Source organism: Zonotrichia albicollis, chromosome 25, assembly GCF_047830755.1.
Source record: "Zonotrichia albicollis isolate bZonAlb1 chromosome 25, bZonAlb1.hap1, whole genome shotgun sequence".
Lineage (NCBI taxonomy): Eukaryota > Metazoa > Chordata > Aves > Passeriformes > Passerellidae > Zonotrichia > Zonotrichia albicollis.
In genome coordinates, this window is record NC_133843.1 from 5,015,645 (window position 1) to 5,028,449 (window position 12,805).

A 12,805-nucleotide genomic window follows, 5' to 3' on the forward strand; every position below is an offset into this window, starting at 1 on the left:
GTGAAGAGAGATGGAACAGATGCAGGGTTTTTATTTATAAAGCCTCCCACTCTCTGCCTCCTGGCAAATTGTACATCCTGCCAAGTCAGTACACACTGAAACCAAAATTAAAATGCAGTAAACTATCATAAGGAAAAAGGGCTGAGAATTCACATTTCCACAGATGAAGACGGTTGAGTATAGAAGATCCAATTAGGAATAGAGAGAAGGGCTCAGCAATTTGCCTTTTTAAAGGGATACTTTTGCATGCAGAGCAGGCACTGGCAGGACAGGGGAGCAGTGTCACCCTGCTCTTCTAAAGTTCTTCTGAACCTTCTGATGTTTACGTATTGGTAATGGAGTTTTTCACGCAGTTTTCATGTAAATAATGATTGTTTTGCATTCCTTTCTGGAGGAGGAGAGAACTGATGGGCTGCTGGTTTGACCAGCGTGGTTGGAGAGGTGGCAATTTCATCCTCCAATTCATGGTCACTTTTGGAATTCTATAAATATTGAGGTTGGGAAATAAATGTGCTTTTTTTTTATCCATTCTTTGCCATGGACATCTCAGTGTTTGAGTGTTCATTTTGTGTTGTATCGTGACAGAGCAGAGAGTGGGACTGTCACCACAGGAACTGGTTTTGGCTGACCCACAAGTGTTAGGGTCTGCACGTAAGGAGCTGAAACCTCACCAGGGTAATTCCAGCAGCGGGAACAACTCCCAAGCAAATGGGGGAGCTGCTTCACCACAGATTTGCCCATGTGCAGGATGAGGCCACTGAAGATCAGCGCTCTGGGCCAAGTCTCCAGAGCAGCTCATTTCTGGCTCCTCATCAATCTTCAGGACAGGCTCATGAGAGATGAGGAGCAGAAACCTTCTCATGGCACCTCCTAATGGTGACAAATGCCACCCAGCAGTATCCTGGTAAACAAAGCAGAGCATGCCCAGCATCTCAGTTCCCCTGTGTAAGAACTGAAATGAGGGATGTGGGACTCCAGGGGCTCTCCAAAATGCAGTTTATTGTATCCAAGATATTACAGCAGCCTATGGGTGACAGAGCCTGTGTCAGCTCCAGCTGCAGGCAGGCCTGGAGACCCTTTGGTTTTGGTTACAATGAATTATATACTTTTCTTTGCTGAGCATCTTCATACAGTAGAACCAATCTTTACCTTAACTTTTACCTATAGCCCATCATAACTACTATAATTACCATATTCATGTTGCTGTTCTCCAATCACTAAAAGTTAGTACATTACAGTTTGAGCTAGAAGTTGTTTTTCAGTTTTCTTGCAGTGGAAAATTCTGAGACTTTATTTGCAACATTTGCTGACTTGTTTGCCTGTGCTATCTTCCTGCTTGGTAAAAACATCTCCTTGTCTGAGGTGGGTTTATCCTTTGCTCTAAGCCATAAAAACCCCTTGTAACTAACACACCCTTTGCCTCCTTGGTTATCCAGTGAGACTGGCTCAGCAATTCTTTTCTTCTCTATCAAAACTTGCTTCCATCTCTATTCCTTTTTCAGACTCTACATTTAAAAATCTTTCTGCTAAGCAGAAATATCTGTGAGACTTTCTTGTCAAACTTTCATGCTTCCCAGCACCCCTGCAGAATGATCTGGGCACCTCTGTCCCCTGCCAGTCACTTCCACTTGGAGTGCAATCCTTCAAACCAGCTGCACCCTTCCCCTCCACAAGGGCAGTGGGTGGCACAGGGGAGCCCTGATCTCAGCCAGGCCAGATGAGTCTCCAGGAAAAGCAATCACACTGTAATCACAAGGCACATTACTCTATCAGCAGGTGAAATCCTGCATTTAAAAGAAGAACCACCTTTTGCACATCACACTTGCCCAGAAGCATATCAGGGGAATGTGAGTGCCCTTGAAAATCTTACCTTGCTCTGGAAGGCCATTCCTCACCCAAGATAAATAGCCCTCTGCTCAGCAGGGCATCAGAGTGTTTACAGATTTTTTTTTTCCCAAAAGAACATCTACTCCATAAAACAACAATTAGCTGCGCTCTGAATTTATGAGTGTAATTTGCAATGCTGTTAAAGCATGGGCAGCCGTGGTTTCCATGCAATGGTAATTGCATTGCTGTGAAGGAGCCTGAGTAAGGCACACTGCTGGCTTTTGGGGATTGCTGGAAAAATGAGAAGCTGCTGTTCCTCATGGAGGAGAACTGCCAGCACCTTCACAGTGATACAGGGCACACAATGGTGCCACCATCACCTGCAAGGAGCTTGTCCTCTGGGTGAGTGGGGAATTCTAGTGTAACACTAGAATTGGTAACTCTAGGGTGTAACACACCTAGAGCTATGGGAATCATTTCACAATTAGTGAAGTAAACTGTTATTATGATATTTTATGAAAAATCCCTTCACCAGGATTTTTCTCCTGAGAAGCTGAAAAGCCTCAGAAAAGAAATGTAAACAATAATTATCTGATTGCTTGAAATGTGGTTTAGAAGTTGCTTACCAACAGGTGCATCTGTGATTGGTCTCATGGGGTTGTTTTTAATTAATGGCCAATCACAGTCCAGCTCAGAGTCTCTGTCCGAGCCACAAGCCTTTGTTATCATTGTTTCTTTTTCTATTCTTAGCTAGCCTTCTGATGAAATCCTTTATTCTATTCTTTTAGTATAGTTTTAGTATAATATATATATAATAAAATAATAAATCAAGCCTTCTGAAACATGGAGTCAGAGCCTCATCTCTTCCCTCATCCTCAGACCCCTGTGAGCACCATCACAAGTGTGAGCACTCCCAGATGAGGGACTGAGGGGCTCTTCCACTGCAGCATCAGCTCAGTGGGCTCCTGGGAGGTGCAGGACAAGCCTTTGGTGCTGCAGCACAGCACAGAGGGACAAAACCTGCACCAGAAGTTCATGGCAGACACTGTGTGCTGTGGGAACTGTGGTGCTGCAGGTGAGCCCCATCCTCATGGAGTCAGATCAGGGCAATCTTCATACACAGCATGGAATGGAGGAGTGAAAATCTTCCACAAACCATGGCTAAAGCTCTTGTTCTAGTCAGCCCTCTTGCAGACCTGTGTGGGTTCCTGCACTGCCTTTTCCAAGCTCTCCTGGATGTGATAATTTGGCTTCAAGAGGCCCCACTTCAGCAGCAGGAGCAGAAAATCCTCTGCACTTTAGGAACTGGTTCTGTGGCCTCATCCCCTCTGCATTCCTGGCACAACACAGATGCTGTCAGTGCGCTCTGGTTGTCAGCATGAACAGTGATGTGGTGATGAGTGAGGGACCCAAACGTGCGAATGTCAAAATCTTTTTATTTACAACAGTCTCCAAAAAATCAGGGAACACTGAAAATAGTGAGGGTAGGAGACAACTTACAAAAGTGACACGCATACATCAGGAATTGTGCTACATCACTCTGGGCACTGACACTCTAAGGTCTGCACAAAACGTGGTGGAATGGCAGTGCCCTCCCTCCCGCTGTCCATGGGGTGTTTATGCCTCTTCCCCCTTGTACTTTGAACCATCTTTCCTCCCATTTTGAACAATTCTCCCTCCCATTTGTTCTGCTTCTGCCTCCAAACCTTTCTTTTCCTCCAAACCTGCTTGTTGCTCTGCCTCCAGCCATGGTCACTGCCCCCTTCAGCAACTGCCCAAAGGAGGAGCAGAGAAGAAAAAGCCAAAACCTCAGGATGGAGACAGGCATTGAAAGATGTCCAGCTCTGGGTACTGTCCCAGGGATATATACTTAGCAGAAGCCTCTGAAATATCTGTAAACTATGGCTTACACGCTGTCAGGGGTGAGGAGTGATGTTGGAAGAAGTAACCAAGACACTGAATTTGTCCTGCCTGGCTGCAAATCAGTCTGCACAGCTTCCTTGCTGGACAGTGTGGGAGGATATATTTGTGTCACAGGGTTAAACAAAAAGCCTTTATAACCTTCCAGAAGGACAGGCTGGAAGCTCTGTGAGAAGCTGTTTAACTCCCTGGCTTCCTCTGCCTAAGGAAACTCTCAAGACTTTTCCAGCCACTTTCAGTCCAGACTCTGTGAGCACCTTAGGCATGAACCATGGTGAAGGCTGAAGCTTGTTTAGCAAGACAACAGGGCTCAGGAGATGGTCTGTGAGACAGAGGAGTCATCAGGGAAAGAAGATAGGCAAAGATGTGGGAGGAATCTTTTAAGGTGAACATCTGCTCCTGGAACAGCATCAAATAGGTGAAACATTGCCTTTTATTGCTGTGAGCATCTGCCTTGGAGCACCAATTCCCAGCAGGGCTGTCAGCTCTGCCTCCACATTGTTCAGATGAATCTATCCCTTTTCTTACCTCCATAATTTATGAGTATTCTGTAACCACAAAGTTGACACTGCCTACGTGGACATGTCTACATCTGCCACTCATTTGCTGTCTCCACGGATGCCTGGGGAGATCAGGATGTTGTAAGTGTTTTGGGCTCCAATTTTTCCTCTCCAGTGCATGAGGAGAAAGCACCAGCCATGCTGAGCACAGAGCTGTGCAGGGTGAAGCAGTGATGGGGCAATGTCTAGTTAGATCTTAAATGTCATGGCTGTGTTTAATCAGGGTCTCAGGTTACAACATTCAGCGAGTCCTTGCAGCGTAAATCACCTGGGATCCTCTAAGGCTCTTCTGCCATCCTGCTACATCTGGTGTAAGTTCCTGCTCCTCTCTTTGCCTCAGTTTCCCTCCTGGAGGGGCACAATCTCCTCAGCATGCCTTTGTGAATCATTTGCACTTATCTGTGTCTCCCCTGTTCCTTCTGATTTAATCTAGCCATTGCATTCCCAGTATCATTTTGGGCAACCAAACCCAAGGTGATGCCCTGTTCCTGCTAGAGCCCTCCAGTCCCTCTGCACAGAGGGAGCTGTGCTGGAGAGGAGGAGAGACAATGAGAGCTTGTCCTTTTCCCTACCTGCTTCAGAATACAGGATGGACCCTGTCAGGCGCCAAGAACTCTTTGTTATTTTTGCCTGCAGATCAGAGACGCTGCCAGAGCAGACCCAAGAAACACACAAGGTTTTCCTCTATTTTAAAATTAATCTTTGCTTCCCCACAGTGGCTGAATGGATGTTCCCAGCATGGCACGTCCAGATTACCACTGCAGGTGGGGCATTTATGGAGCCTCTTTATAGTGAGAACAGACAAAGGATACCAGGGGCTTACACAGGCTTTCAACTTCACAGGATTCAAAGCAGATCTGTGCTTTTTCTTAAAGGCCTTTAAAGGTTTCTTCATGCTTATAGAAGGAAGAGCTTCCTCTAAGAGAAGTCACTCTCTTACTCTCTTGTCTGCTGACCTGGAAACATCCATCAGCTTAAATCATCCAAAAGAGGTTTGAGGTGTTTGCTAAGTTCAAGTCAAGCCACAATCCACAGAATCCTTGGCCACAGTGCTAGGGACACCTTGCTGTCCCCTGCAGCACCTGCACAGCCACACAGCTCCATGGGCTCTATGGATATCACAAACACTCCTGCCCTCTCCAGTCACTGCCTCTTAGGAGAGCTCAGGGCTAAATCTGGAACACAGATTTAAATCTGGGGTTAAATCTGGAGCACAGACACAGGGAACAGCAGGGCTTGCAGAGCAAGGATGGGGCTAAACTGTGCACAGCATCCATCAGAGCAGCACAGTCTGAGGACAGTCAAAAATCCTTTCCAGAACTGCGGCATTCACATTCTCTGAAAAAATCCTTTTACTCAGGATTTTTCTTCTGGGAAGCTGAGAAGCCTCAGAGGAAAGGGAAACAATTCTTATCTCATTTGCTTCTCCTGTGTTGTGCTCACATGTGGAATGTGTTTGGAGATTGTTTACCCACAGGTGATTGTTCCATTGGATTCTGCTGGGAGTTGTTTTCACTCTTTGGCCAGTTGGTGCAAAGCTGTGTTGGGACTCTGGAAAGAGTCACGAATTTTCATTATTATATTTTTAGCCTTCTGTAAGTATCCTTTCTGCATTCTTTAGTATAGTTTAGTTTAGTATTCTTTAATATAATATAGTATCATAAAATAATAAATTAGCCTTCTGAGAAGATGGAGTCAGATTCATCATTCCTGCCTTTGTCAGGGTAATACAATACAGAACCATTTCCTCATGGGCACAGGGTTCATTATGAAGGAGCTGGTGCAGATTAGAGGTAGGTGCCAAGAAAACATTTCACACTTTGCAGAAAGGGGTAACTCAGAAGCTCCATGGGACAGCAAGGAGAAACGAGGCCTCTCACGTTCTGCTCTACTCACATTCTCACTACCCTCACTGCCTGTAGCAGGATTACTCTGGAGTCTACCTGGAAACAATAAGAACTCCTCTCTTCAGCTTGGGGAACCTACTTTAGAAACAAGTATTTGACCCAGTTTCACAGGGATGACAATGTGTAAGACTGGCAGGGATCAAAGCAGGGATGCCCTGAGCCACGGAGAAGCAGCTCAGTCTCTCAGCAGTGCAGGCCCCACAAAATGGCTGGCAATGGGGTTGGACTTCCTGGAAGTTTCATCTTAAAAAGAGAACACAAAGCTAACAGACATGAAATCTGCAAAGAAATTGAGTTAGGCTGCTTCCTGGCCACATTATTCTGCAGGCACCCTTGTAAGTAATGGCTAATGCATCTCCCAGTGGGCCTGACCCTCCCCTTCTGCCAAGGATCAGATGTGCTGTGCATTAATGCACACTTAGCTATTTCAATTTTAAAAATACGAGAGAAGCAGTGATGCTTAAAATGCACTTGTTAATGGCAGCAGTTTGTGATTTCATTTTAGTTTAATACCAACCATCTGCTCAGAGCAGACAGCAGCTGCAGCTCTGGTGCCCGTGGGTCTCCACTGAGGAGGGTTTCTGTGAGCTGCCACAGAGGATGCAGTGCACACCACCAGCAATGGGCTCTGCCTTGTCCTCAGCCAAGAGCTGTGAGCAAAGAGCTTTGCAGGGACCCCTGGGCTCTCTTTTCTCTCCACCAGGAGAGGCAACATGGGGAAACTGGGCATTGAAACTGCCTTGACCTCACTAGTGGGATGAGGGAGAGGAGGGCAGGCTGCTGAGGGCACCATCTGCTTCCTGGTGGCTGCTGGCAGACACATGAGATCCCAAATTCCCCCAGAAGGAAGGGGAATGCTTTGTGTCCCAGCACCCTCTCTGAACCATGACAGCAGGGCCACTGCAGGTGGTGCCACCCAACAGCTCTGGTTTGGATCCCAAAGTGACACTCAAAAGTGCAGCAAGTTCACTGCTGGTCTGGCATGGGTACAGGGCCTGGCAAAGTATCCAGATAATGCTGTCCCCAGGCCTGTCCAACAGCTCACTGCTGCTCTTGGAGGCTCAAGTAAGGAGGCACAGGCTTGGTGTGGGAGCAGGACATCACCCAAGAGTCATCCTTACAGTTCTGACCCTGGACAAGGGAGGGGAAAGACAGAGGGAAGGGTTTTTGAAAGGATCAGATGACCTTCCCAAATTCCCCCATTTTAGCCTTGTGGGTCCAGAAAGCCCTGTTTGATAAAAATAAATTAAAAGAAAAGAAAAAAAGAAAGCAGAAAGAAAACTGAGAGAGGGAAAGCTCCTCCTCTCCTATTCATGGGCTGAGGCATTCCCTGGGCAGCCCTCACTTTCCATCACCCATCCATCACTACCTAAAATAAATACAAGTTTCGAGCAAAACTCATTAGAAAATAAAGTGCATCTGCAATTGAAAAACTTCATGAAAAAAGGGACTCTTTTTTTTTTTCCTCTTTGTTTTCCTTACAAAAAATATTCTTTAAAAAGAAAAGAAAAAACGAAAAGAGCGACGCGGCTCTCTCGGCCTGGCGTCTAGAGGGCCGTCCCATTGGGTCACAGAGGGCTGTCCCATCGGGTCTAGAGGGCTGTCCCGTTGGGGAGGGGGATCTTAAACCCACTCTTGAGCAGGGCAAGGCAGATGCAGAGAGCCAGCAGGCCAGCCAGGAGCACGGCCAGCAGAGCCTTGAGGCAGGAGGTGCTGCTGCGCGTGAAGGTGCCGGGCGCCATGGTGCTCAGCAGGGCCGTGCTCACAGTCAGCGTGTACAGGATGGACACTGCCGTGTTGAGGGCCACGATCTTCCCAAACTTGGCAAAGGGGGCAATGATGCAGAAGAACAGCGGGACGGTGGCAATCAGCGTGGTGGTGGCGCTGGAGACAATGGCCACCCCAACGTGGCGCACGGCTTCCATTGTCCTCCACTGCCGGCAGGCCGTGGGGTCCTGGGGAGGGACAGCAGCGTTAGTGTGACAGGCACAGGGGGTTCATTGATATTTTAGGGTTTGAGAGGGTGGCTTAGCTGACAGAATCCCAATCTGGGACAAAGAGGCTGTTTGAGTGCAGCTCAGACATTTAGTGCAGTGCTATGCAAAGAGCCATTGGGTCAGAGTCACAGAATCACAGAATAATGAGGTTGGAAAGGACTTCTAAGATCATGGAGAGGTGGCTTAGCTGATAGAATGCCAGTCCAGGACAAAGAGGCTGCTTGAGTCTGTACTCAGACTGTCTGTGCTCAGACATTTAGTGCAGTGCTATGCAAAGAGCCATAGGGTTACAATCACAGAATCACAGAATAATGAGGTTGGAAGAGACCTCTTAGATCGTCGAGTCCAACCTATGCCCTAACACTTCAATTAGACTATAGCACCAAGTGCCATGTCCAGGCTTTATTTAAACACTTCCAGAGATGGTGATTCTACCACCTCCCTGGGAAGAGCATTCCAGTACTTTATTATTCTTTGGGCGAAAAATTTCTTCCTAATATCCAACCTGTACCTTCCCTGACAAAGCTGGAGACTGTGTCCCCTGGTTCTGTCAGAGACCAACCCCACCTGTCCACAACCTCCCTTCAGAAGAGCAATAAGGGCACCTCTGAGCCTCCTCTTCTCCAGGCTAAACACCCCCAGCTCCCTCAGTGGTTCCTCACAGGGTTTGTGTTCCCAGCCCCTCTCCAGCCTCGTTGCCTCCTCTGGATGTGCTCAAGCATCTCAACATCCTTCCTAAACTGAGGGGCCATAGCTGCACACCACACTCTGACCCTTGCCTGTCGTGTGTCCTGCATCACAGCTGAGTGCCAGGGAGGCACAGGAGGAAGGAATGCCAGGCTGTAGGCGGAACAGAGCTCACCTCAGCCTGCTGGAGAGGCAGGTTCTCCCCTGCCAGCAGGTATCCCTCCACCAGGTGCACACAGTAATCAACAGAGGAGCCCACCAGGATGGAGAGGGAGATGGCTTCCACAGCTCCCATCTCCCAGCCACACCAGTACATGATGGTCACTACCAGGCACACAACCCCTGTGGGAGAAAGGTGCTGTTAGACAAATGTAAAGGTGTCACAGACATCTTTTATGAAAAATCCTTTCCTTAGGATTTTTCTTCCTGAGAAGCTGAGAGGCCTCAAGAACACAAAGTAAACAATGGTTATCTGCTGCTGTGGAATGCAACAGGTGCATCTGTGATTGGTCTCATGGGGTTGTTTCTAATTAATGGCCAATCACAGTCAGCTGGCTCTCTCTCTGTCCAAGCCACAAACCTTTGTTATCACTCTTTCTATTCTTAGCCAGCCTTCTGATGAAATCCCTTCTTCTATTCTTTTAGTATAGTTTTAATATAATATATATCATGAAATAATAAATCAAGCCTTCTGAAACATGGAGTCAGATCCTCGTCTCTTCCCTCATCCTCAGACCTCTGTGAACACGGTCACATAAAGGACTCTGGGGCTGCTGCACAAGCCATACCTGGAGAAGTTGTTTTTCAGTTTTCTTGCAGTGGGAAATTCTGAGACCTTTTCTTCTACTTGCCACACTGGCAGGCTTGTTTGGCTGTGCTATCTTTGTGCTTGGTAAAAACATCTTCTTGTTTGGGGTAGGTTTATCTTTTGCTCTAAGCCATAAAAACCCCTTCTAACCAACACACCCTTTGCCTCCTTGGTTATCCAGTAAGACTGGCTCAGCAATTCTTTTCTTCTCTATTAAAACTTGCTTCCATCTCTCTTCCTTCTTCAGATTCTACACTCAAAAACTTTTCTGCCAAGCACACATATCTGTGAGACTTTCTTGTCAAACTTTCATCCTTCCCAGCAAAGCCGGACACATTGGAAGTGGTGTTTTTACCTAGGATGCTGAGCAGCACTGGCAGCAGGAGGAGGATGTGTGTGGTGAACACTGCCACAGCAGCCACACAGATGACCAGCGAGAGGACAAGGCCATACAGGGCACTCTGCACTCCTGGAAGGAAACAGCCAGCTGATATGAATCCTGGAAGGTGACAGCTGCCATGGCACAGGCACCATGTTCCTGCTGGCAACAAGGCAGGCAGGGACTCACACTGGGGAAGACAGGAGGGGGAGAATGAAAGTGGAAAGAAGGTGATTTGTCTGAACCCAGGACATTCCTCTGGCTGCCCTGGATGGCTCAAGCCCTTGACAGGGGGCTCAGAGACCTTGGCACAGAGCCCAAGACCCCTGTGCCTTCCATTTTAACCTATGGAAACAATTACCAACTTTGTGCAAGGAGTTACAAGCCACAAGAGTTTGAATAGAATAATAGTGAATTTATCACCAGGTGAAAAAAATATAATTTTGGGGTTTTTAGAATGGGGGTTCAGGAGGCAAGATGGAGGAATCTGGGTGTGTCCAGTCTTTCTCCTTCTTCTTCTTAGCCTCCATCTTCTGCTGTGATGGTGGCACTTTTGGATGGGTTTAGAGTAGAGACAGACTGTCTAACATAGGTGATAGGTAGTGGAAAATTATTGTAAATAAAGTACATGTAGTTCTTAATATAAAAAGCCAACAGCACCCCAAGGGTGGTCAGTGTGCCACAAAGCAACCTGCTGGACAGATCTGAGCAGGTCAAAGAATGGAATACATAAGCAAAAAATAAACAGCCTTGAAAACAAGAACAGAAGAATCCTGATTCCTTCTTTGGGTGCCAGACTGGGAAAAAAGACTCTCTAAGACATCTTGGGGTCATCCTGACCAGAGACTCCAAGAGTGATTGGATTCTTGAATCTCACACCAGCAGGGCTGAGTCCCTTCCCTTGCCTGTTTCCTTGGGCTTTGCCTAATTTTGACAATACATGTTCAGGCTTTAGGAGTTTGCCCAGCAATGGCAAAAGACTGCAGATAGAACCCATGCCCACCATATGGGATGGAGTGTGCTGTGAAGATGTGTCAGAGAGCATGGGAGAGAAACACGGCAGTCACTTGCCTATAATCTCCATGAAAATCTGCTTCCAGTGCTCACAGGTCTGGAATCCATGCCGGAGAGCAGAGCCCTCTGGGAAGAGCTGGAGCTGCTGCTGCAGGAATGTCTCCCACTTCAGATAGTCAGCATATGTCTGGAAAGATGATTTCCCCTTGTAGGTTGTCTGCAACAAGATAAACACATCACTCATGGCCTGCTCTTTGGGCAGGCTGTGTGTGGACTCTGGAAAGAGTCACAAGTTTTCATTATTATCTTTTTAGCATTCTGTAAGTATCCCTTCTGTATTCTTCAGTATAGTATAGTATTCTTTAATATAATGCATGGGAAGGGGAAGGGCAGAACAACCAGCTCAAGTGGCAGCACCAGGCAGTGGCATTTGGGCAAATCTGCCACCAGCATTTTGCCTGAGCTGATTGTGGTGTGAGCAGCCACTTCTACCAACTTGTGAGTATATTCAGGCATCTGCCTGCAACAAATGCTAATAAACACTAAATTATGTCTGCAAATGGAAGTGGCCCTACCAATCCCCTACCACCATCTTAACCTGAACCTCTGCACTTATCCTCCTCCTTAGCTTAGGGCTGGTGTACAAATGAATCCAAGGCAGATTAGAATGAGCAGAATAACTGAAAGTTAGTCTAACCAAGAGGGTTGATTTCGACTCAACAAATTATAGCTCTCACCCCATAACTTTCTTTATGTCCTACCTCCACCTAAGCTTCTACTCAGCCCTCACCCCAAGCAGCCTAGGCCTAGCATTCCACCACACCCACCTAATCTCAGCCCTGCTATGTTTAGAGAGCATAATACTATCCACATATGTTGCATTTGGGACTGGCAGTGGCATTTGGGCAAATCTGCCACCAGCTTTCTGCCTGAGCTAATTGTGGTGTGAGCAGACACTTCTACCAACTGTGAGTGAGTGCAGGCATCTGTCTGCTACAATTCTAATAAACACTAAATGATGTCTGCAAATGGAGGTGGCCAGTGCAGAAAGAGCAGAGCTAAAGCCCCAGAAGTCACAAGATGAAGCTGTCAGCAGAATGACAATGTTCCCAGGTGCTCACCGACTCAAAGGCCATGGAGATCCACTGCACCTTGCCATCCTTCACCCCCACTGCCCCATGAGAGAGCTGCCCTGGCAGCAGGTTGGGCTCAGGGATATTCTTGCACTCCGGGTGCAACATCTGCAGAAAGGAGGAGATGCTGTAACCTGGAGAGAGGGAAAGAGCAAGAGATGGAGGGCAGAACGGGGAAAGGAAGCACATTGGAGCAAAGAGATGAAAAAAAACCCAACCAACAACCCAAAATGGGAGCCCCAAGAGAATCACAGGACCCATTTGTCCACAGCTTCTTCCCCTTGCCACTCTGCTTTGCCAGAACCCTTGAGGTCTCAGCATCACAGCTCCCAGCTGCTGTAGCTTGAAAGGACACTGTCACCAGCATGGGACAGGACAGTGCCACTGCTGTTTGTCCCCAGGTGTCAGGAAGCAGCACAAAGAGCAGGTGCTGAGGGGCTGTCTGCCTGGCCTGGCAGGGATTTGCTCCAGGCATGAAATTGGCTTTTAGCCTGAAGCCAACATACAGTTCCCAGGCTCAGCTCCACGAGCTTGTGACCTCTGAAGTTGGGAGAGATGGTCACTGGTCACTGG

The 12,805-nt window shown here is 47.4% G+C and overlaps 1 protein-coding gene across 2 annotated transcripts in view; it reads right to left on the reverse strand.

Annotated features, from left to right (window-relative positions):
• Positions 1–7,614: 7,614 nt before the first annotated feature.
• DISP3 (dispatched RND transporter family member 3) overlaps positions 7,615–12,805 on the reverse strand; it is a 39,797-nt gene continuing 34,606 nt past the window's right edge. For both annotated transcript variants that reach the window (XM_074558456.1, XM_074558455.1), the window contains exons 17-21: positions 12,221–12,366; positions 11,157–11,316; positions 10,062–10,175; positions 9,074–9,240; positions 7,615–8,169 (exon numbers count right to left, since the gene is read on the reverse strand). In XM_074558456.1, coding sequence (XP_074414557.1) covers positions 7,807–8,169; positions 9,074–9,240; positions 10,062–10,175; positions 11,157–11,316; positions 12,221–12,366 — 950 coding nt within the window. In that variant the 3' untranslated portion in view covers positions 7,615–7,806. The remainder of the gene's footprint in view (positions 8,170–9,073; positions 9,241–10,061; positions 10,176–11,156; positions 11,317–12,220; positions 12,367–12,805) is intronic.